This window comes from Notolepis coatsorum (genome assembly GCF_963971535.1).
Source record: "Notolepis coatsorum genome assembly, chromosome: 10".
Lineage (NCBI taxonomy): Eukaryota > Metazoa > Chordata > Actinopteri > Aulopiformes > Paralepididae > Notolepis > Notolepis coatsorum.
Genome location: NC_140174.1, coordinates 79,527,948 through 79,550,198, shown reverse-complemented (window position 1 = coordinate 79,550,198; position 22,251 = coordinate 79,527,948). Strand labels below are relative to the sequence as shown.

At 41.9% G+C, this 22,251-nt stretch overlaps 1 protein-coding gene across 1 annotated transcript in view; it reads right to left on the bottom strand.

The window, feature by feature from the left end:
* Positions 1-22,251, bottom strand: part of acsl5 (acyl-CoA synthetase long chain family member 5) — a gene marked incomplete at both ends in the record, with an annotated part of 87,850 nt that overhangs the window by 24,065 nt on the left and 41,534 nt on the right. Inside the window, 3 exons of the mRNA XM_084323687.1 lie at positions 9,286-9,357; positions 9,641-9,742; positions 11,542-11,685. Coding sequence (XP_084179813.1) covers positions 9,286-9,357; positions 9,641-9,742; positions 11,542-11,685 — 318 coding nt within the window. The remainder of the gene's footprint in view (positions 1-9,285; positions 9,358-9,640; positions 9,743-11,541; positions 11,686-22,251) is intronic.

Below are 22,251 nucleotides of genomic sequence, written 5' to 3'. Positions count from 1 at the left end.
ATAGGATAACCATATGTTACAGACTGTTGCAGGCAGGCCTGCAAGTAAACCTCTAAACTTCCCCTGCGTAGGTAGTTTCATCTTCAGTGAGAGCTGAAGAGAGTTCCATGTAGTAGGGGCACTATAATGAAAGGCTGATTTTCCAAGTTGGAAAATTGTTGTTCTGAACTAATAGTGATGCGAGATAAGGAGGTAATTTCCCATTAATGGCCTTAAGGATAAATAAATACCAATGTTGATTTCGCCTATCTGCCAGAGAAGACCAACCCATTTTCTCATAATAAGATGCAGTGGTGTGTATCATATGTCACCAGTGATAAATCTAAGAGCAGAATGATAAACAGAATCTAGTGGTTTTAGAGTTGTAGTATAATTTGGCTGTTAAATTATACATATTCTTAATAACTATATTAACTCCCAATTTGGAATTCAGGAGGAAGGTTTTACATTAAATCCTCTGGTGACCTTAACTGGGAAATCATTATAGGGACCATTTGTCTGTGGTCATGCAAGCCAGGATGTCTCAACAGAAACCAACTTTGCATACAGACACCTCTGTAAGCTTCAAAGGAACACCCACAAAGGAACAGGTTTGATCACATTAGAGTGTGATTTACCAGGCTCTGGTGTAAAACAGAGACAGAAGGAAATCACCAAAGAAGTAGTTAAGTAAAATAAGATGTCAAAAGAAAGCTTTTCTACTTTGGAAAATGGAATTAATAGATTAAAAGCCAAATACAACTTAATTTGCAATCCTAGGTATAATAAAGTATATATCTTTTAAGAATAACTCATTCTGTAACTAAGAAATTCAAGAATCAGAAAATGCTGTGAGTGTAACTGAAAAGGGAGACAAAGCATTTGCATACAAGCAGGCCAAACAGCTGTGTAAACACAGAGACCGATAGTGGAGGAGGAGGAAGAATTGTATAATATCTAGTAATTACTAATTAGGACACATTAGAAATGTATTTTTCTATATTCAATTTAAATCTGATTAAACTATAATTATCACTGAAAGGATGTGTTCAACCAGGGGAACATTTGATATTAGACTTGGAGTGGTTTATAGCCAAATGTACAGGATTAAGGGAGATCAAGTGATTTTACTAAAGTGCAAACTATTGTGTAAAATAATTAAGTTTGAGTATCAATTGCAACTGGTTGAATTAGTATCATTTAAGATAATTATTTAGAAAATGTCTGTTTTAAAGAAAGCTAGGTAAATAAGTTGAATAAGTCAAATTAATCTTTATGGACTATAAGCTTTGTGTTTTACTCTGGGACAAACAAGTACTGTGTTATGTTGAAATGTGTGTCCTTGAGAGAAGATCCTTAATATTCATATATCAGGTGTATTAAAGGTAATAGTGACAATAATTTTGCCTTAAAATGAGTTGGAAAGAAATACTGTCTTCAGCTGGGCAGTTAGTGGGAAGCCACGCTTACATTTTCAAACTCAGAAACTAACTGTTTGGGATTGGAGGAAAACCTGTTCTGATGTCACTAGCTGTGAGGTCATCACCTGGACCCAGGCCTGCTATAAATATAGGGCCATCAGACACAAGGAAGGGGGATGAAAGAGAATAGCTGAAGAAGACGGAGAAAAGGACGCCTCATCGATCAAGAACAAGTTATATTCATGTTGCCAAGGACGTGGACACAGAGGACTCTTGTTGATAAGACCAGCGGACATTTTGTTAGATTAGTTTGATGAACGCCGATTCAGACCTTGAATTGTTGTATACATCCAGTGTTTTTGAGATACAACAAGTGTTTTTAAAAGCAACCATTGTTTGGTTTTGATAATAAATATTCATTGAAGAAGCATCTGAGCGTTTGTTTGGACATCCCTTTTTAACAAGAATACTACATTTGGTTTGACAACAACGAGAGTACATAGTATCTTTAACTGATACGACAGAGTCGGAGGGGCAGCATTTCTATAAATCACATGTCCATAATCCAAGACAGATAGAAAGACTGCTTCAATAACCCTCTTTCTACACATCATTGGGAAACTAGATATATTCCTGTACAGGAAACCAATTGTTTGCCTCAATTTACTGGCAAGGTTGTTTATATGATATTTAAACTAAAATGTATCATCGAGCCAGATTCCAAGATATTTATATTCAGTTACCCTTTCTATATCAGACCCATTTCTAGTCGATATAAGTAAATTATATTGATCTATATTTCTGGCCCGGGAGAACACCATGAATTTAGTTTTGCTTGCATTTAATACAAGCTTAAGGCCTATAAGCTTATCTTGCAGAGCATGTTGTAAGTTGTCAGTAGCTAATTGTACAGAATCAACGGTACAATAGATAATTGTGTCATCCGCATATAAATGGACTTGACAGCCCTTCAAGGACAGAATAATATCATTAATATAGTAAATAAATAAATAAATTATGACAATAGGGAGGTGTAGTGGTTACGTCATTGCAGTTTTTCGTGTTCCACCCTCTGTCCAACGCAATGTATTTCCCCATTGCCCATTTCTAAATCGTCTAGTTTAAAACAAATAACGAATTAACATTTGCATGGTGTACCTTTCTGTGCTTATTCATCCACAATCTATAGCTCAACATGAAAATATTTGCAATTAATCATAAAAAAAAATCGCCACATTTTATTTCAACCAAAAATGCGTAAACAATAATGTTAGTGATAGAAGGGAACTCATTTTGTGCAAAAATGTAAAGCTTTTCAATTTCCATGCGGCAGAATTGTTACAATAGCCAATAATCTATTTCCCCAATGATAAACCCCTATACGGGTGGAAAAACCAGTGACGTCAGACTACACCTCCCTATTGACAGTATACGGAATTTGATTATAATAGGATGTGTGACTTTCACTTCCTTACAGTTGGTCATTAGCCAAAGAACAGCCGATTAACTGTTCATGCTAACTGGTAAAAAAAAGGGGGAGTGGACTTCCGGTATGAGAGCAGACGGGTAACACACATGCGGTAGAGCTCCTGGTCAAAAGAGTGAAAAACGGATAAATAAAGACCCGAAAAGTGATTAAAAATGAAGATGCAAACGAGAAGGAAGGAGGAAAAAACAATTGTGAAGGAAAGAGAAATGGAGGACTCACGGGAAGAGGAGAGTTTGATGGAACAGAGTCCCCGAAGCGAGGCAGAGGAAAAGCAGGCGGAGGAGGGGGGAAGACCGGCCGGGACAGACACGGGAATGCCAGGATGGGCCGTGGCCATGCAGGCCGGAATATTGGCGACCATACAAATGAACGCGGACACGATGCGGGCCGGAATATTGGCGACCATACAGTCGAACACGGACATGATAAGGAGCGATATTGAGAAGCTACGGGAGGAATTGAGGAAGGAACAGGAGGATTTCAGAGGCGAAATAAGTACAGAACTCAAAATGGTGGATGAAAAGATGGCGGAGCAGGGTAGAGGAGTAGCCGAGCTACAAACAAGAGTGGCGCAAGCTGAAGAATGGAGCACAGAGATACACGAGGTGTTAACGAGAGCAATTCAACAACAAGAAAAGATGGAGACAAAGATGTCGGACATGGAGGGGAGGTCACGGAGGAATAACATCAGGCTATGGGGATTGAAAGAAGGAGTCGAAGGGGAATCAATGACCCTGTATGTGGAAAAGCTTATCAAAGAACAATTGAAGGAGACAGGACTGGAAAAAATGGAGATACAGAGAGCCCACAGGGCGTTGGCTCCGAGACCACAACCGGACAGACCCCCGAGGGCGGTGATTATTAACTTTCTGAGATTCGAGGTTAAGGAGTTGATACTCAGAACCGCGTGGACCAAGAAGATAGAAATAGAGGGGAAAAGACTGTCGTTTGACCACGATTACTCGACAGCGGTGGCAATAACACGCAGGTCTTACGCGGGACTGAAGACAATTCTGAAAGAAAACGGAATGAAATTCCAATCACCCATGACCTCGCTAAGGATCCACTGGAAGGAAGGGACGGTGACGTATGCGACGGTGCGGGAGGCGGCGGGGGAAATGAGACGACGGGGGATGCAGATGGCGGATGACGGAGAAGGAAGGAGACAGGAGGACCAGACGCTGAGCCTGCAGCAGAGATTGGAGAAAGCACGCAGGTGGACCAGAGTAGGAGATCGGAACCCGGGAGAGGAGGGAGGAGAGAGATGAAGGCCGAAGTGAGACGTGACAGACCGAAGGCGGAGACAGACGAGGAGGCCAGAGACGGAGAAGGAGGGGAGAGGAGGCGGGAGGAGACGAACGGATGAGTACACGCACAAGAGATTGTAAAGACTACCCAAATAGAGACAAAATATAGAAACTGAAATAACATATACATAAACACACATTCCCAGGTAGAGACAAGGTATAGGAACAGACATAACATATGCATGGACACGAAATACAAATGCTGATGAAGGAAATAAATGGAAATATAATTAGGTATAATAGATGGAACACAAAACATATTGAAACAAATACATAGACACACACGCTGCGAGTAACACAGTTGGAAGGAATTAAGGGGATAAATAAACATCACATAGAAAATAAAGGGGAGGAAAATAAAGTAAGAGGGGTACACAGAGGACGCCACACACTTGTTTGGGAGGAAGGAGGGACATTGGAACATGTGAGCCACATTGAGAGAGACCTAGGAAATGGGGATCTTTGGACAGAAAGAAAGACAGAGCGCTTTTGACCAGGAGCTCGACAGCACTAAAAACAGCAAGAAGGCTGGACAAATATGACGAGCGGTTGGGGGCAAGGGTTTCAGACCCCCAAGCCGTCAGGAGGAGGCCTCTCACTAGGAGAGCAGTTACTCCTCACCCACCAGCAGGGGACAGGGGGGGACACAGGGACCCCCCGAACGCCTTGGGAGCACTTTATGTAGAGTTTATGTTTTTTATTTATGGTAATCATTATATGTATTCGGTGAAGAGAGCGGAGGCTACAACCGGAGGGGGAAATAAGTGTGACATGGGGGGGAATGACAGACGAAAGAAGAAGAAAGATGACAAAGGTTAAAGGTATAAAAATGATGTCGTTAAACGTTAATGGAATGAATAATCCGATAAAGAGGGGCAAAGTGATGTTGAAATGTAAAAAAAAGTGAGATGCAAGTGATTTTTTAGCAGGAGACACATTTGATAGCACAGGATCATGAGAAACTGAAAAGATTTGGATATGAAAATGCATATAGTTCCTTTAAAAGGACCCTGAGGAGAGGAGTAGCCACGTTAATCAAGAATACAGTCAAATTTGAATTGATCAAAGAAGTAAGAGACAAGGAGGGGAGATTTGTTCTGGTGAAGGGGAAAATGGAGGGTCAAATGGTTACGTTAGTGAATGTTTATGCACCCCCAGAGAGTGAGAGGAATTTATATGAGACCATTTTTGATATGATAGTGATGGAACTAGAAGGGATATTGATATGCGCGGGAGATTTTAATGTGGTACTGAATCACGACTTAGACACCACGAGTACTAGGAAAGGACGGCCACAGATCAGCAGATATATGAATATTCAAATAACGGAAATGGGAATTACAGACGTTTGGAGGGGGATGCACGCCATGGACAGGGAATACACACATTACTCACACCCACACGTGACATATGCGAGAATAGACAATTTTTTGATGACGACGGGGGACAGTTACAGGGTACAGGAGAGCAGAATAGGAGTAGCGGACATATCGGATCACAGTGCCATATATCTGACAGTAGATCTAGAAGGGAGACGGAGGAACACGATCTGGAGACTAAATGTAGGAATACTAAATAACAAGGGGGTGGTGAGTCAGATCAAGGAGGAGATATAAGGTATAAGGAGGAAAATGACAACAGGGCGGTAGACCCGAACATTCTATGGGACACACTGAAGGTGGTGATAAGGGGGAAATTGATGGAGAAGACAGCAATGCTGAAGAAAGCCAGAACGGAGACATATCACAATCTGATAGGGAAGCTGAAGGATCTAGAGGGGAGACACCAGATATCAAAAGAACAGGAAACGCTCGGAGAAATCAAAGAAGTAAAGGCCAGGATAAATAGGGAATTATTGACGGAAATAGAAAAGAAAGCGAGGTTTATGAAACAAAAGTACTATGAAGGGGGTCCAAAAGCGACCAGACTGTTGGCTAGGAGAATCAGGACGCAACAGAAGTTAAACACGATACACACAATAAGGGATACAAAGACGAATGAAATATTGAGGGACCCAGCTGAAATAGAGAGGGCATTTAGAGAATACTATGAGAAACTATACACACAGCCAAAGGCAGCGGGAGAAGAGGAAATAGAAGCTTATCTGGAGAAGCTAGAGTTACCATCGATAGGGAAAGAACAGAATGAAGAATTAAATAAAATAATTACGGAACGGGAACTGGAAGAGGCAATTAGTAGAGCTAAAAACAACAAATCTCCGGGGAGCGACGGATTCCCCTCGGAATTCTACAAGACATTTATACACCCATGTTAGGGGCGGCATTCAGACACACGATGGAAGAGGGCAAAATGCCCCCCCCCCCCCTCGTGGAAGGAAGCCGTAATCACCACGATACCGAAGGAAGGGAAGGATAGAGAATTATGTAGTAGTTTCAGACCTGTGTCCATACTCAACGTGGATTACAAGATGTATACATCAATAATATCAAAGAGATTCGAGACGTTTATGCCAGACATTATAGATGAAGATCAAACTGGATTTATTAAAGGGAGACAGACACAGGACAACGTGAGAAAGACATTACACATAGTGGAGGAGATACAAAAACAAGGTGGTAGTGCGGTACTTATTAGCCTAGATGCAGAAAAAGCATTCGACAGTGTGAGCTGGACATTTTTATATAAAACATTAATGAGGTTCGGACTGAACGGGAGGGCAATGAAGATGATCAAGGCACTATATCAAGAACCGACAGCGAGGGTTAAGGTGAATGGCAGCCTGACGGATAGAATCAGATTAGAGAGGGCTACCAGACAGGGATGTTGTCTCTCACCAACGCTCTTCGCCGTTTTCATAGAACCACTGGCACAACTGATCAGACAGACCGAGGACATTAAGGGAGTAAGGATAAAGGGAACGGAATATAAACTAGGCCTATTTGCGGACGACGTGATAGTATACATGAGGCAACCAGACAAGAGCTTCCCGGCACTGATGGATCTACTGAAGGAATATGGCCACTACTCAGGATACAAACTAAACGTGACAAAGACACAGACCTTAGCATGGAACTATACCCCAACGACGGAAATTAGGGAACAGTACGGGATAAGATGGGACATGGACAAGATTAAATACTTAGGGGTGAACATCACGAGAGGGGTGGGGAAACTGTTTGAGGCGAACTATACACAGATAAATCAGAACATCAAGAGAGACTTAGAGAGATGGACAGTAATGCCCTTGGACTTCAATTCAAGAATAGAGGTCATTAAAATGAACATACTATCAAGGTTACTGTACCTGTTCTAGTCACTACCGATACAAATACCACAGAATCAATTCAGGGAGTGGGACAGACTGATATCGAGGTTCATATGGGCGGGGAGAAGACCACGGGTCAGATATAAAACACTACAACTACCAAAGGAAGAGGGAGGGATGGCAGTACCCAGCCTACAAGATTACTATTATGCAGCACAACTGAGAGCAGTGACGTGCTGGTGTAACGACAGATATGAGGCAAGATGGAAAGACATTGAAAAAGAAGGGGAGGGATACAAGATACAAGCTCTGGTGGGAGATAGGGAACTATTCAAAGAAAAAGAGGGACTGTTAGATCCAATCACCAAATGCACCTTGACCATATGGAACAGAGTAGTAAAAACACACAAATTGGAGAAGCAGTCAGGGGTTCTAAGATGGGTAGCACATGACAAGAGATTCAAACCAGGGAGGTTGGACCATGGATTCAGAAGGTGGGAGAGGGGGGGGGGGGGGGGGGGGCAACAGCGATATGCAAAATTATAGAGAAGGGGGAAATGCAAACACTACAAAAATTTAAGGAGAAATTTGGACTAGAAAACAGGGACCACTTCAGATATCTACAGGTTAGAGACTACTACAACAAAGAAATAAGGGGGGCCAAAGACGAAGAACAGAATGGAATAATCAAGATGATAGTATGGGCATACGAAGGGGGGCAAGGAAGAGTAATATCAGCAATATACCGGGCTATAATGAACAGCAAGGGACACACGACCGATTACATAAGGGAGAAATGGGAGAGAGAACTAGAGATAGGAATAACAGAGAAGGAATGGGGTAACATATGCGAGGTACAACATTCAACAACAGGATCGAGGATATGGAAAGAGTTTGGATGGAAAAACATAATCAGATGGATGTGTGGGAAGGAGGGAGCAAACCACACACACATATTCTGGGGATGTCAGAAGCTGAAGGGGTATTGGGAGGAGATAGGGGAGGCAATGATCAGAATATTAGGATACGGGTTACCACAAACGGGACTGGTGCTTTACTTAGGGGACCTGACACACGAGGGAATACAAGGGGGGGACAAGTATTTAATAAAGATAATGTTGATATCGGCCAGAAAAGCAATAACGAGACTGTGGTACAAAGAAGACCCACCGACAATAGCACAATGGGTAGGAATAGTAGAGGAGATACAGGATATGGAGAGGATAACACACATGCTGAGGCTACAGGAAGAGAAATTTGGGGAAAGATGGGGAAAGTGGGAGGATTATAAGGGGAACGAAAACGACATCACAAAGGAAGGAACAAATGAAACACAAGAGGGCGAAGGGTAAAGGAGGAAAGAGGTTCAAGGAGGGTCTCTGAACCCATGTCACACACTTAATGTTTTCTAATTTTATTTTTGTTTAAGATATGACAATTGTTTTATGTTTTTTCCACTTCATTATTTATGTATGTGAATATTTGCTCAAGTCAGTATTTTTTATTTTCGTCTTTTTGGGTATTACATTTTTTCTTTATTATTTATGTCTGTTTAATAGTGTTGTTGATGTTATTGTATATGTTGTGTTGTTTGTCTATAAATGTTCAATACAAATTTAAGTTTAAAAAAAAAAAGAAAAGGGGGGAGTGGCAGTGCGAGTGGCCTAGAACAAAAAGGTGCATAACCTCTAAACAGATTCACGTAACATGGCCCAACTTTATTCAGCTTTATCATGGGGCAAGGACACACACAGAGAGCCACGCCCCCTTGGGTGTGTGTATGAATACACAGTCACAGCTTTTGCAAATTCATACTTTTTGTGAACAGTATAAGTAAAAATAGGAAAAACATCAGTAGGTTACCTGCTCAAACGACTTGAGTCCTGCTTCTCTGCCCAGCTTGGCCATGTCAGAGAGGATCGCCTTTTTGACTTCCTGCAGAAGAGAGCCATTTAAGAGTCGTTGCAAGAGGAACTCACAAAACAGTCTTTTCATTCAGTGTTTTTGCTCTCTAGCAACATATGGCCAAACAACTTCACACTGAAACAGCACTCCTCAGTGGACCATTACTAAACCTTCCATTTGATCAGAGTCCTTACGACAAAATGTCTGTATTTTTATTATAAATCAAGTGTGCTCTTAGTGGTGATACTGTATTTCTTAGGTTAAGATGCGTGGTTATTAAACAAAGTCAAACAGAAGACAGGCGAGTCCGTACCGTCTTTGTACACAGTTCCTCCAGTGAGCCCTTGAGACCCAATTTCTTGGCGAATTCGGGCATGACTTCAGGGTCAGGGACCACAATGGCTACTAGAGAGGACTAGAGAAACATGCACACAGTTGAGTCAGAGGGAGATTTTTTATTTGTGTGCATGCGTGTCTGCAAATCTGAGTACAGTGAAACATTTATTATCTTTTTTTAATGTACTGTATGAATTGTAGCCTTTTTTTTTTATATACATACCAGTAGTCCCCCATATTATGGTAGAATCTGTAATTTTGTCAAACAGCGACCTCTAGGCAAAGGAGCCCCGTTTTGTACTGCATTTTGTTGTCGAGTTGAAATAGAGGGGGGGGGGGTGCTATTGCTGGCCACACCTCAGATTCTGCTAAGAAAGGTCTCAATTCACAATATAACAAGGCGCAATACCAAGTGGGGCTCTTTTGCCTAGATGTCGCCCAGGGGCGGATTTAGCATGATAGGAGATCCGGGGCTTAGCCCAGATAGGTGCCCGCCTTTTTTTTTTTTTTTTTTTTGTAATTTTTTTTTTTTTTTTTTTTGCAGGCAAGGCGTGGTTTGGAGGGGGTCAGGCATGACCCCCTCCACGGCATTTTTTTTTGAATTTAATTAACCTGTACATGCAATTTCCTGCAATATAGAGCCTTCAATCTTGACCAATAAAGCTGCTATTTTCACTATAAAACTCAGTTAACTCAGTAGTTATGGTTAGATTTATATATTGGGGGGGGATATATCATATTTTTCATATGATCAAAAAGTGGTGGAGCAAGAGCATACCTTTGCTCCCCCAAGTTCAATAGTGGGAGAGCAGAGATGCTCCGAATGCTCTTATGGCCAGGCGTCTATGATTCACTGATACAAAGTAAAATAGTGCAGTGCAATAAAATAGTTAGTAAAATAGAATAAAATAATGCAATAGTGCATTGCAATAAAATAGTTATCATCGTATTTCTTCGGGAGGCCGGTAAGGAGTGCATTACAGTAGTCGAGTTGGCTTGAAATAAAGGCATGGATCTGGTTTTCAGCGTCCTTTTGATTTATAAATGGCCGTACTTTAGCTATGTTTCTAAGGTGGAAGAATTACGTTTTTGTCAACTTGTTGATTGTGATTTAAAGCTTAGGTCTGAGTCTACCATGACACCAAGACTTAACTCACTCAAATACAGTTAGCAGCTGGATAGACCACAGATGGAAATTAGCTTCTGCTAAATCTGGTGCAAACATATTTTCATGTAACAATGATGAATTGTCAATTTTTTTTTTTTAAATAGATTCGGGGCTTTTCAGAAAACATTCGGGGCTTGAGCCCAAGTAGCCACCCCCTAGCCCCGCCCCTGATGTCGCCGTTTGATGCCATTGCAGATTCTACCTTTAAATAAAGTCATCATATTTAATGACAATTAAATATTGCAATGCAGGCCTTAAATGTTGCACATTAAGCTCAGTCATTGTTTCACTTCAAATGCAATGTGCTGGGAGTACAGAGCAAACCACGAGAGATTTCACTAGACCAGGGGTTCTCAAACTTTTTTATAACACAACCCCATTTTATTTAGGATTTTTTGGCAACCGCACACTTAATGTATCAAGTAATTTCAAGCACACGTTGTTGAACTTGATCATTTATTAGAACATTTTATTACAGCACTATGTTATCAATACACATTTATAAAACTAGGCATATTTAGCCAAAATATGTTGCCAGAACATTAAAAAATATTTTTTATTTTTCATTTTGCCAATGCGTGACCCTACTGTCATCTACCCACGACCCCACTTTGGGTCGCAACTCGCAACCCGTAGTTTAAGAACCGCTGCACTATACTCAAGATTTACTGGACTGTGCACACACTCCAAAGTAGTGAATGAACGTGTACCTGTAGACTGTCTCCGTGCACAAACACTTGGGCCACTGGTTCACTGCGTATATACACATTCTCCACCTTCTCTGGAGCTATGTACTCTCCTTGGGCCAGCTTGAAAATGTTCTTCTTCCGGTCGATGATCTTCAGAACTCCGCTCTTAACGAGAACACAACATTTTTATTCATATTTGCCCCTGGGAAATCCAGTTATCGGTGAATGCATGACAGATCTTGGTGAGCTAATGAGGAATATAATCTATGAATGTAATATCATTATGACTAAAGGAGGTGCCTGGGATGATGGTAAAACTGCAGTCCAAATCTGGCTTTAACCTACAGTCAATTAATCTAACATTAAATCTGCATTTTATTATGATGCTCCTAGCTCCTGAAATTAACTCTTACAATCCCTAAAAATTTTGATTCTGCCCTTTATTACAGAAGACCTCGATTACAAATAGTCATCAAATTGTGTGTTTTAATTTATTTGTTATATCCTTGCTTTAGTCTACCCTCATCTTGTTGTCTATATGCTATGATTTCTATGCTGCATTTATGATTGGTTTACTCTGTATGTAAACTAAACATAACTAAATGAGGGAAACCTTAGTTACATATAAAGGTTTGAAATAATAAATTCAATGTTAATTTGTGACAGAGACTACAACACAGTAGGAGACAACGCACAACCTGAAATATCCAGTTGAAGCATAATGAAATGTTCAGTTGAAGCAGAGTGAAATGTTCAGTTGAAGCAGAGTGAAATGTTCAGTTGGAGCAGAGTGAAATATTCAGTTGAAGCAGAGTGAAATGTTCAGTTGAAGCAGAGTGAAATGTTCAGTTGAAGCAGAGTGAAATGTTCAGTTGAAGCAGAGTGAAATGTTCAGTTGGAGCAGAGTGAAATATTCAGTTGAAGCAGAGTGAAATATTCAGTTAAAGCAGAGTGAAATATTCAGATAAAGCAGAGTTAAATATTCAGTTGAAGCAGAGTAATATTCAGTTAAACGAGTGCCAGTTAAGTAAAAGTGAGGGTGTGTGCAGTAGGGGTGTGTGGCGACATCATTATCTGTATCTGTACAACCAACAAAATTATCTGTATTCAGAAATGGCCATGGTTAGCCCCTTACGTGACTGCGATCTGCAAGCCAGGGGCTTTTCATATCCGCAGTCACTCTCAGCTATGCCGCCACCAGGCTCATATTAAGTACCAAGCGCTGAATTCTGAGCTGGGGGTGGGTCAAAAATATATCAGATATGAATTTCAAAGATACCCAGCGTACAATATGGGTTTAACACAGCTTTACGGTGGGGTCTGGAAGCTCGGAGTTGCTAATAAACAGTTTAAATCATTATTACAAAACGAGTGGTACTTACAGACCGAACGTCCATTTCCGCCGTTGGTGTCACAGCGCATGCGCACCAGGCAGCCAAATAGCGGCAGAAGAAGAAGACGCCATCTTGCCAACGTTTGCTCTGTGAGTACGACTCGTTTTGTAACAATGATTTAAACTGTTTATTAGCAACTCCGAGCTTCCAGACCCCACCGTAAAGCTGTGTTAAACCCATATTGTACGCTGGGTATCTTTGAAATTCATATCTGATATATTTTTGACCCACCCCCAACTCAGAATTCAGCGCTTGGTACTTAATATGAGCCTGGTGGCGGCATAGCTGAGAGTGACTGCGGATACGAAAAGCCCCTGGCTTGCAGATCGCAGTCACGTAAGGGGCTAACCATGGCCATTAACTGCGGATACGAAAAGCCCCTGGCTTGCAGATCGTAGTCACGTAAGGGGCTAGGCCATGGTTTATACAAAAAAAAAGCCCTAATACAATATTGTACTACATTAGATAAAAGTAAGTCACGTTAAATCCAGCAAATGTATTTTCTAACCTAATACTCATTGGAAATGCAATTGTCATCAATTTTAAACAATATTTGTATTGTCTTTTTTTCTTTTATACATACATACATACATACATACATACATACATACATACATACATACATACATACATACATACATACATACATACATACATACATACATACATACATACATACATACATACATACATACATACATACACACATACATACATACAGACAGTAACACAGGACAAAAACACATTTCAACCCCCTCCCTACCCTAATTATAATGTAAATTTACATTCACGTAAACATACTACAATAACAAAAACAAATACAGTTAAATGAATTATACGAAATCATAAAAATAAAAAACCCTCTTCGGCTTCTCTACCCTCATCTGCTTCCCCCTCCCCCCTTCCTATCCCTAACCTCTCTTGTTTCCTATCCCTTTCCTTTAGATTCTCACATTTTTCAAGAAATGTATAAATGACGTCCATGTCCTTTCAAATTTTTCTGTTTTTCCCTTTTGTATGTATGTTAGCTTTTCCATTGCTACGTTTTCTGACACTTCCTTTAACCATTGTTTAGCTCCTGGTCTCTGTATCTCCTTCCAGTTTAGAGCTATCACTCTCTTGGCTTGTAACAGACACAAATTAATCAATTTCCTCTGGAAATGTATCTGGATATAAGTGTAGTATACTAGGTAGTATATATAGTATATTAGGATCGGTCGGGATTTCTATCTCTGTCATCTCAGATATGAGCTCCAAAATCTCTTTCCAATATTCCTGTATCTCCTCACATTCCCACATACAATGGTACAGGGTCCCCACCTCTCTCCCACACCTAGTACATTCATCCGGGATCATGGGATAAAACTTGTGTAATTTCTCTGGTGTATACTCTATGTACCCACTTGTATTGTAGAAGTTTACATCTGGTATTAATTGAAAGGGTCTGTGACATTTCACATGCTTGTTCCCAGTCCTCTTCTGCTATTTCCACCTGCATGTCCCTCTCCCATGCCCTCAAACTGCTCAAAGAGCTCTCTTCCGATCCTGATAACACATCATAATACTTGGATAATTGTCCTCTCTCTTCCATATTGTCCCTCGTAAGTATTTATATTATGGATGTGGGTGGTTCCCCTGTGCCCCTGTTCTTTGAGACTATGTAGCTCCTCAATCAATCAATCAATCAATCAAATCCTTTATTTAACCAGATAAGCATCATTGAGATTAAAATCTCTTTTTCAAGAGCGATCTGGCCAAGCAAGGCAGCAGAAAGTTTCAACATAAAAAAGAACATCACAATAAAATACAGATAAAACATTTACATCAAGCTCCAATTTCAGGCAAATTATCAAACAGGCAAATGATCAAACACAGTTGCACTGACCAAGGGAACTGAGTTCGTAGGATTTTAAAATGGCTTTGAATTCTCCAAGGGTGACCAGTCCTGGTAATTTTAGGTCCTCCTGTATCTTGTTCCAAGATGAAGGAGCAGCATATTTAAAAGCCCTTTTTCCCAATTCAGTTCTCATATGGGGAACTTCCAGTGTTAGAACAGCTTGAGAACGAAGGGCATACTTATATTGCTTTGTGCACAGAAGCACACTTAGGTACGAGGGAACCAGTTTAAGCAGAGCTTTGTGCACCAGAGAGAGCCATCGAGAAAATTGTCGTATTTGTAGAGATGGATAACTTGCAATGGTATATAGGGTGCAATGGTGCACTCGATTTCCACATCCCGTGACAAAGCGTAAGGCAGAATGGTACACAGTATCAAGCTTTCTAAGGTACTGATCAGGTGCATACATATAGAGTAAGTCACCATAATCGAGTAGTGGTAAGAAGGTGGTCGAGATCAGGTGACTTCTCACTTTAAGTGAAAAACAGGACCCGTTTCTGAAAAAGAAGCCAAGTTTAAGCTTCAGCTTTGACACAAGTTTGTCTATGTGAGATTTAAACGTAAGGTTCTCGTCCACTGTAATGCCTAGATATTTGTAGGAAGCAACCCTTTCGATGTTTTGAAAGTGATTTGAAAGTATTTAAATCTATGGGTTCTTGGGATATCAAATGTGCTTACTATCTGTTCGAAGGTCATCAATTCCCCCTCTATGTATACGTTTTTAATCTTACCTAAACCTCTTTCTGCCCAAATTTTTAATCCCACATCATTCCTTCCCGGTTTAAATTCCTCATTCCCCCAGATTGGTGTATACCCCGATAATTGATCCCTTCTACCTAAGTGTAAGTGTGCTTTGTACCAGCTTCTTATTGTATTTTGGAGGAACGTTTTTTTTTAATGTTTTATCAATAAGTTACTGTCGTGAATACATATATGCATCTAGTGTAATTTTTGTCTCTTCTTTTTCTATCTCCATCCAAGCTGGTATATCTGCATATTGAAAGTAGAACATTGCTGTCCTGAGCTGTGCCGCCCAGTAAGAGCCTCATATCCGGAAGTCTAAGCCCTCCTCTGTCATACGGGAGGTAAAGGAGTGTCAGTCTCAACCTGGGTTTTTTATTGTTCCATATGAAACGCGTGAACATTGTTTTTAATCTCCGAAAGAAGGTTTCCGGTAAGGGCATTGGTATTGACTGGAATAGGTATAGGAATTTAGGCAATATAGTCATTTTTTTTATCCACTTTTTCTCCCATTTTCTACATTTTCTCCCATCCCAATTTCGTATCATCCAATTCAACCCTCCCCTGTCACGAACGCTGTTTCTTGCCTCCCACAAGCCGGCTGCAATGTGGACTAAGTCATACATAGCACAAGTCCCCTCCGGTACTTGAGGTAACAGCAGTCGCATCTTTTCACCTGCGCAGCTCGATCTCTCAGTGGCGAGGAGTAACGCGTGGGAGGCTCACGCTGCCCCCGACATTTCCTGATTCTACTGCGCAGGCGCACCAACCGACCTGTAGGAGTCGCTGTCCACAACGCCCGATCCCCACCCATCTGTTTCCCACCCCTTAATACGGCCAATGTGTATTAGTATGAACGACCAGCTAAACTGAAAGCAATGTGGAGCGCTGGGCTCGAACAGGCAAGCCCAGCCTCTCCGCATTCGTGGCGAGCGCCTTGCCCACTACGCCACGTAGCCGCCCGGCAATATAGTCATTTTAATAATATTCACTCTGCCTATCATTGATATTGGTAATTTACTCCATCTTTCAAGGCTATTCTCTACATCTGTCATTATTGGATCATAGTTATTTTGTACTAAGTCTTTAATATCCGGGGTTATCTTTATCCCTAAGTAAGTAAATCCTTTGGGGGAACTCGCAAACTGCGTGTGTACCGGCGCTTTTTCCCTTTCTCTTTTATTAAGTAACATTTTGATTCGTTTTATATCCTGAAAATACTCCAAATTGCTCTAGTATTTCATTAGCATTTCTAATTGTAGTGTCTAATTTTGTTAAGTATAGTATTATATCGTCCGCGAAAAGTGATAGGCGATGCTCCATTCTCCCTATTTTCATCCCTGTGATTCCCGGGTCTTGTCTAATCGTCATCGCTAGTGGTTCGATTGCGAATAAAAATAGCAAAGGAGAAATCGGACATCCCTGTCTGGTAGATCTCTGTAATTTAAATGGTTTCGATATTTGGTTGTTTGTAGTTATTTCGACCATTGGGTCTGTGTATAGAATTTTAATCCATTTTATATATCCTTCCCCAAATCCGAACCTTTTGAGTGTCTCAAACAGGTATCCACATTCAAACCTGTCAAATGCCTTTTTGGCATCTAATGACAGAACTGCGTGGTCTTTTTCGTTGTTTTGGCATGTAGAACATTTAGTAGTCTCCTAATGTTATGAAATCCCCGATCTCATTCGACATGCCCAGAGTGGGAGTTGAACCCCGGTCTCCTGCGCCGCGGGCGGCATCACAGACCACTATACCAAGAGGTGAATTCACTTCTAAGTAATGGGTCTGGATGCCTCTGGGGAGTGAGTTTACTTGCAGTACCGCTGCCGTCTAGAGTCACTTCACAACACTGTCCATCGTGACTGTAGGATAGACACACGGTACCTCCGTTACACTCACCCCCCTAAACTCACACCACTCAAGGCATCCGGGTCACGGCACCAGTGTAACCGATCTCATTCGACATGCCCCGAGTGGGAGTTGTACCCCGGTCTCCCGCACCGCGGGCGGCATCACAGACCACTATACCAAGAGGTGAATTCACTTCTAAGTACCCTGCACACACCCCACCTTCCCTCCCTGCACACTAGAGGATGACATCTTTTCAGGATTCCCGCGGGATGGGAGTCAATTTCACTTTGAATCACGTGATTGGGCAGGACCGGGAGTAAAAGTCAACAGGAGCAGAAGGGAGTGGGAACTATGACAACAAAATCAACAGGATTTGTACGGGAGTGATACATCGTGCATCACTAATGTAAATGTTTGGTGGTTTTATATTTAACTAAGGCAGACATCAGGGCTGTACAGCGTGCTATGAAGAAATCGGTCTGTGCAATGAATGAATTTACTGCACTAGCACCAGTGCGATAGGCATTCGGTTCATATAGAAAATCCTGTGGCAAGTCTCGTTTCCGCCCAAGCGCAGCACCAGCCATAATATCTATGGCTCCGGCAGCTAACAACGTTTGGTTCATATCGATACTCTTATTTTTTAAATCCTGTGGCAAGTCTCAGTTCCTCCCAAGCGCAGCTCCGGCAGTCCAACAACAACAGCGTGCTATGTTATGTTAGAGTGCGCATTTTGTGACCAGGAAATAAGTCCCTGCCTGTTTTTCCCCGCAACACTTCCAATGCATCTTACATGCTTTGCATCCTCACCTAAACGAACTAGTTAGCTGCTACCGGTAACTAAACTAAGCTAACCCGGCTCAGAGGCAGAGAAAACGGTGAGGAAAGGGAGGGGGCGGGGGGGCCTCAGCCTCTCTCTGTACCTCTCTCTACGTCAATGATTTTAAGTAGGTGAGGTCAAAGGAGTTTGATAGTATTTACTGAGGATGGCCAGATAATGTTGATATTTAAACATAAATATAATACATAGGGCGGCTGAGTGGCGCAGTGGGCAAGGCGCTTGCCACTAACACAGGATATGCTGGTATCGAGCCCAGCTCTCTGCGTTGCTACCGGCTTGGCCGGTCGTCATACTAACACAATTGGCAGTGTTAGGGGTGGGAAAGCCGGTGGGTGGTGATTGGACATTGTGGACGGCGACTCCTACATGTCGGTTGGTGCGCCTGTACAGCAGAATCAGGAAGTATCGGGGGCAGCGTGAGCCTCCCACACGTTACTCCTCGCCACTGAGAGATTGCGCTGTTCAGGTGAAAAGATGCGCCTCCTCGTGTACCGGAGGGGACACGTTGGAGGCATAGTCTAGCAACGTTCGAGACAGGGGAGGGGAGAATTGAAGGGAGAATTGGCGAGGCGAAATTGGGATGGGAGAAAAATAGAAAATAAGGAGAAAAAGTGGATAAAAAAAAATATATATATATATAATACATAATAAATGTATACATGATCATGCAACATAAAAAAAATTAGGAACTGTTTGGGAGAGGGAGGTAGGGAGGGGTTTTAGGTTGTGTGTTGTGAGTTCCAAAAAATTAAACTTAGTTATTTCATGTTTAAAGCTCAATATATCAAAACGTGACACTTTACAGTGAACGGGAGGTCTATTTGTATTAAAAACAATAGATTGTTTTTCATTTAAATGTCTGGAAGAGCAAAACTTATTTTTTTCAAATTATATTTTTGTTACCTTTTTTGAGTTGATCTAAATGTTACTGATTGTGTTAAATGGGCTTATGATATCGTCTCATATCGATTGCAGGCACCTGCATCGTATCGTATCGTGGCAGACTTTGTGATATCGGCAAATATCATATCGTTGTTCAAAGAATCGATATTGTATCGTATCGTGATGAAACTGGTGATTCCCACCCCTAGTCCATACATCCAACACCAAATCCCATAATTCCTTACACGTAACGTGTCTGGCTGTGTGACGTCAACTTGTCAGCATGAAAATAACAGCCAAACATGGCACTGCAAGTTGCAACTAAAGAACACAAATACAATAGGCACATTTGTGACTGTTACAAATATAACATGTTTTATACTTGTGCTACAAGATTTTGGCCTGTGCTACAAAACTATCAACCTCTGTAGCACCAGTGCTATGTGCAAGAAAAGTTAACGTACAGCCCTACAGACATGATGTGACCCATGTACTGCATATTTTATACTGAGGAAGAAAAACGGAGCAGGATTGGTAAATGGGAGTGGGATTCTATAAAAGTTTGGCTCGAGATTGGGACGAGATTGGGATCAGTCCTCTGTGGGAGTGGGAGGGAGTGGGATTTTTTTGAAACTCTCACTTGGGATTGGGATGGGATGGGATTATTTCTGTGGGAGTGGGAAGGAGCGGGAGTCAAAATCCACTCGCATGTCAGCCTCTACTGCACACCCCACCTTCCTCCCTGCACACACCCCACCTTCCCTCCCTGCACACACCCCACCTTCCCCCCTGCACACACCCCACCTTCCTCCCTACACACACCCCACCTTCCCTCCCTGCGCACACCCCACCTTCCCTCCCTGCACACACCCCACCTTCCCCCCTTCACACACCCCACCTTCCCTCCCTGTGCACACCCCACCTTCCCCCCCTGCGCACACCCCACCTTCCCTCCCTGCGCACACCCCACCTTCCCTCCCTGTGCACACCCCACCTTCCCCCCCTGTGCACACTAGTGGTCTGCAAGGGCCTTGAAATAAAGCCAGAGCCCTGCCCGAGCCCGTGAACTTCAGGCCCTGCCCGAAAATAAGCCTGACTGTAAATAATATTTTAAGCCCTAGCCCGCGTGAAAACCCGAAAAAAATTATTATTATTATTATTATTAAAATATAATTTTTTTTGTATTTGTTTTAAATATTCGAAACACGGTTTTATATGAACGTAATAAATAAACAAAACTAAGAAGCATTTACATAGCCTGTTTCGCAATGCCGTCTCTCCCAGTGCTCGCTTATATCTCTGACTCACACATCAGCCTCGTAAAACGTATTGAAGGCTATAGAATCTTCTTTGACACACACACACACACACACACACACACACACACGACACACAATAGCCTACTCAGTCAAACAAACAAACAGAAAACAGAAATCAGATTTCGAGCAGAGCAACGTAATGAAAATCACAACAAAACAGGTAGCGAGTCGAGACCCAGCAAATAATAATATCACTCACCAGACGTCAGCAACGCGTTGAACACCGTTAACAAAACCGGCTACATACTGTACATCCCAAGAACAAATTAAAACGTTCGCCAACTGGCTATAATTCCAACACAACCAATCGAGTTGAACTTGTCCCCTGAGTTCTCCCTGTGCGCTGCAGTATTTACATCCAAATGTTTCTCTGGGGCAAAAGAGAAAGCGAATCTTAAAACGAAGGTTATCCTATAACCCTAGTTATATATAAAAAAAAAAACGCAAAAAAAAAAAGAAAAGAAAAAAAAAGCCCTACCCAGCCCGAACCCGCCGGCCCTGGGCAAGGTTTCAGTGCACTAGTGCACACCCCACCTTCCCCCCCTGTGCACACCCCACATTCCCTCCCTGTGTGCACACCCCACCTTCCCTCCCTGCGCACACCCCACCTACCCTCCCTGCGCACACCCCACCTTCCCTCCCTGCGCACACCCCACCTTCCCTCCCTGCACACACCCCACCTTCCCTCCCTGCACACACTCCACCTTCCCTCCCTGCGCACACCTTTTAAGACGAGCTTTCTCTAGCCTTTTGAAAGGAGAGCTCATAGAAAACTCAAGAAAACGCCTGCCTTTTTCTTTCTCTCATTTGATGCACAACTTTAAAAATATGATTAAGGATATTTTTGTGGGTCCAAATGAAGAAAGTCTTACAGGTCCTACCGATATTTTTGACTGCATTCCTACAGGTAGTTTGACAGCTAACAGATGGTGCACCTAGGCGGAGGGTGCTGCATCAATGGAGCTCATAACATAACTTTTCCCCCCCGAAAAATATTTGTGTCCATCTCATTATCTGTGCTTTCCAGAATTCATATTAAGACTTGTCCCTAGTGTGCAGACAGCCATGTGTGTGAAACACCACCTGCTTAGACAAGTCGAATGTTCTTGGCAACCTGTCTGGGTCAACAATACATTTTCGCGCCCCCCCCCCTCAAGGGAAATCCCCCCCCCCCTCAGGGAAATTAAAAGCCTCTCTCAATTAAAACAGATCCAGTCAATTATCTCTTTCTATCTCAAACCGTTTTCCCTCATCACTCATTCTCCTTCAATCAATCTAACTCATCCATCTTGTGCCTCTTCTCTCACTCATCCCCCCCCCCCCTTTTATGTTATGTTAGTTCACTGTAGGGCTGACCCCTATAAGTCGATTAGGGGTCGAAAGGAGCCGTAGTCGACTGGCCAACCTCTTAGTCGAATATATAAAAAAAATAATAATAATTAAAAAAAAAAGATTTATCATTCTTTCCAAAAGAAAAGAGGCCTAGAAGCATGGCTAACACTAATGGCACGCATACCAGAGGCTAACTGCCTACGAAAACAGGCACAGAGGCACTGAAAGAGGATTTCACCCATCTAATGAACACACTAGACTAGACAAATATCAAGATGTATCCATCAGTGGACCAATTGCATGCTTCTGCAGAGGACAAGAAGCCTTCAGTCGACTCCTTCAGACATTAAGCCCAAATGGAATTTAAAAAAAAAAGAAAAAAAAGTAAAATTTAAAAATATTATACTTTTTTTATTTTTATTTATTTTTTGTCGACCTATAGTCGACTAACAGCAAATTTTGGCCAATCA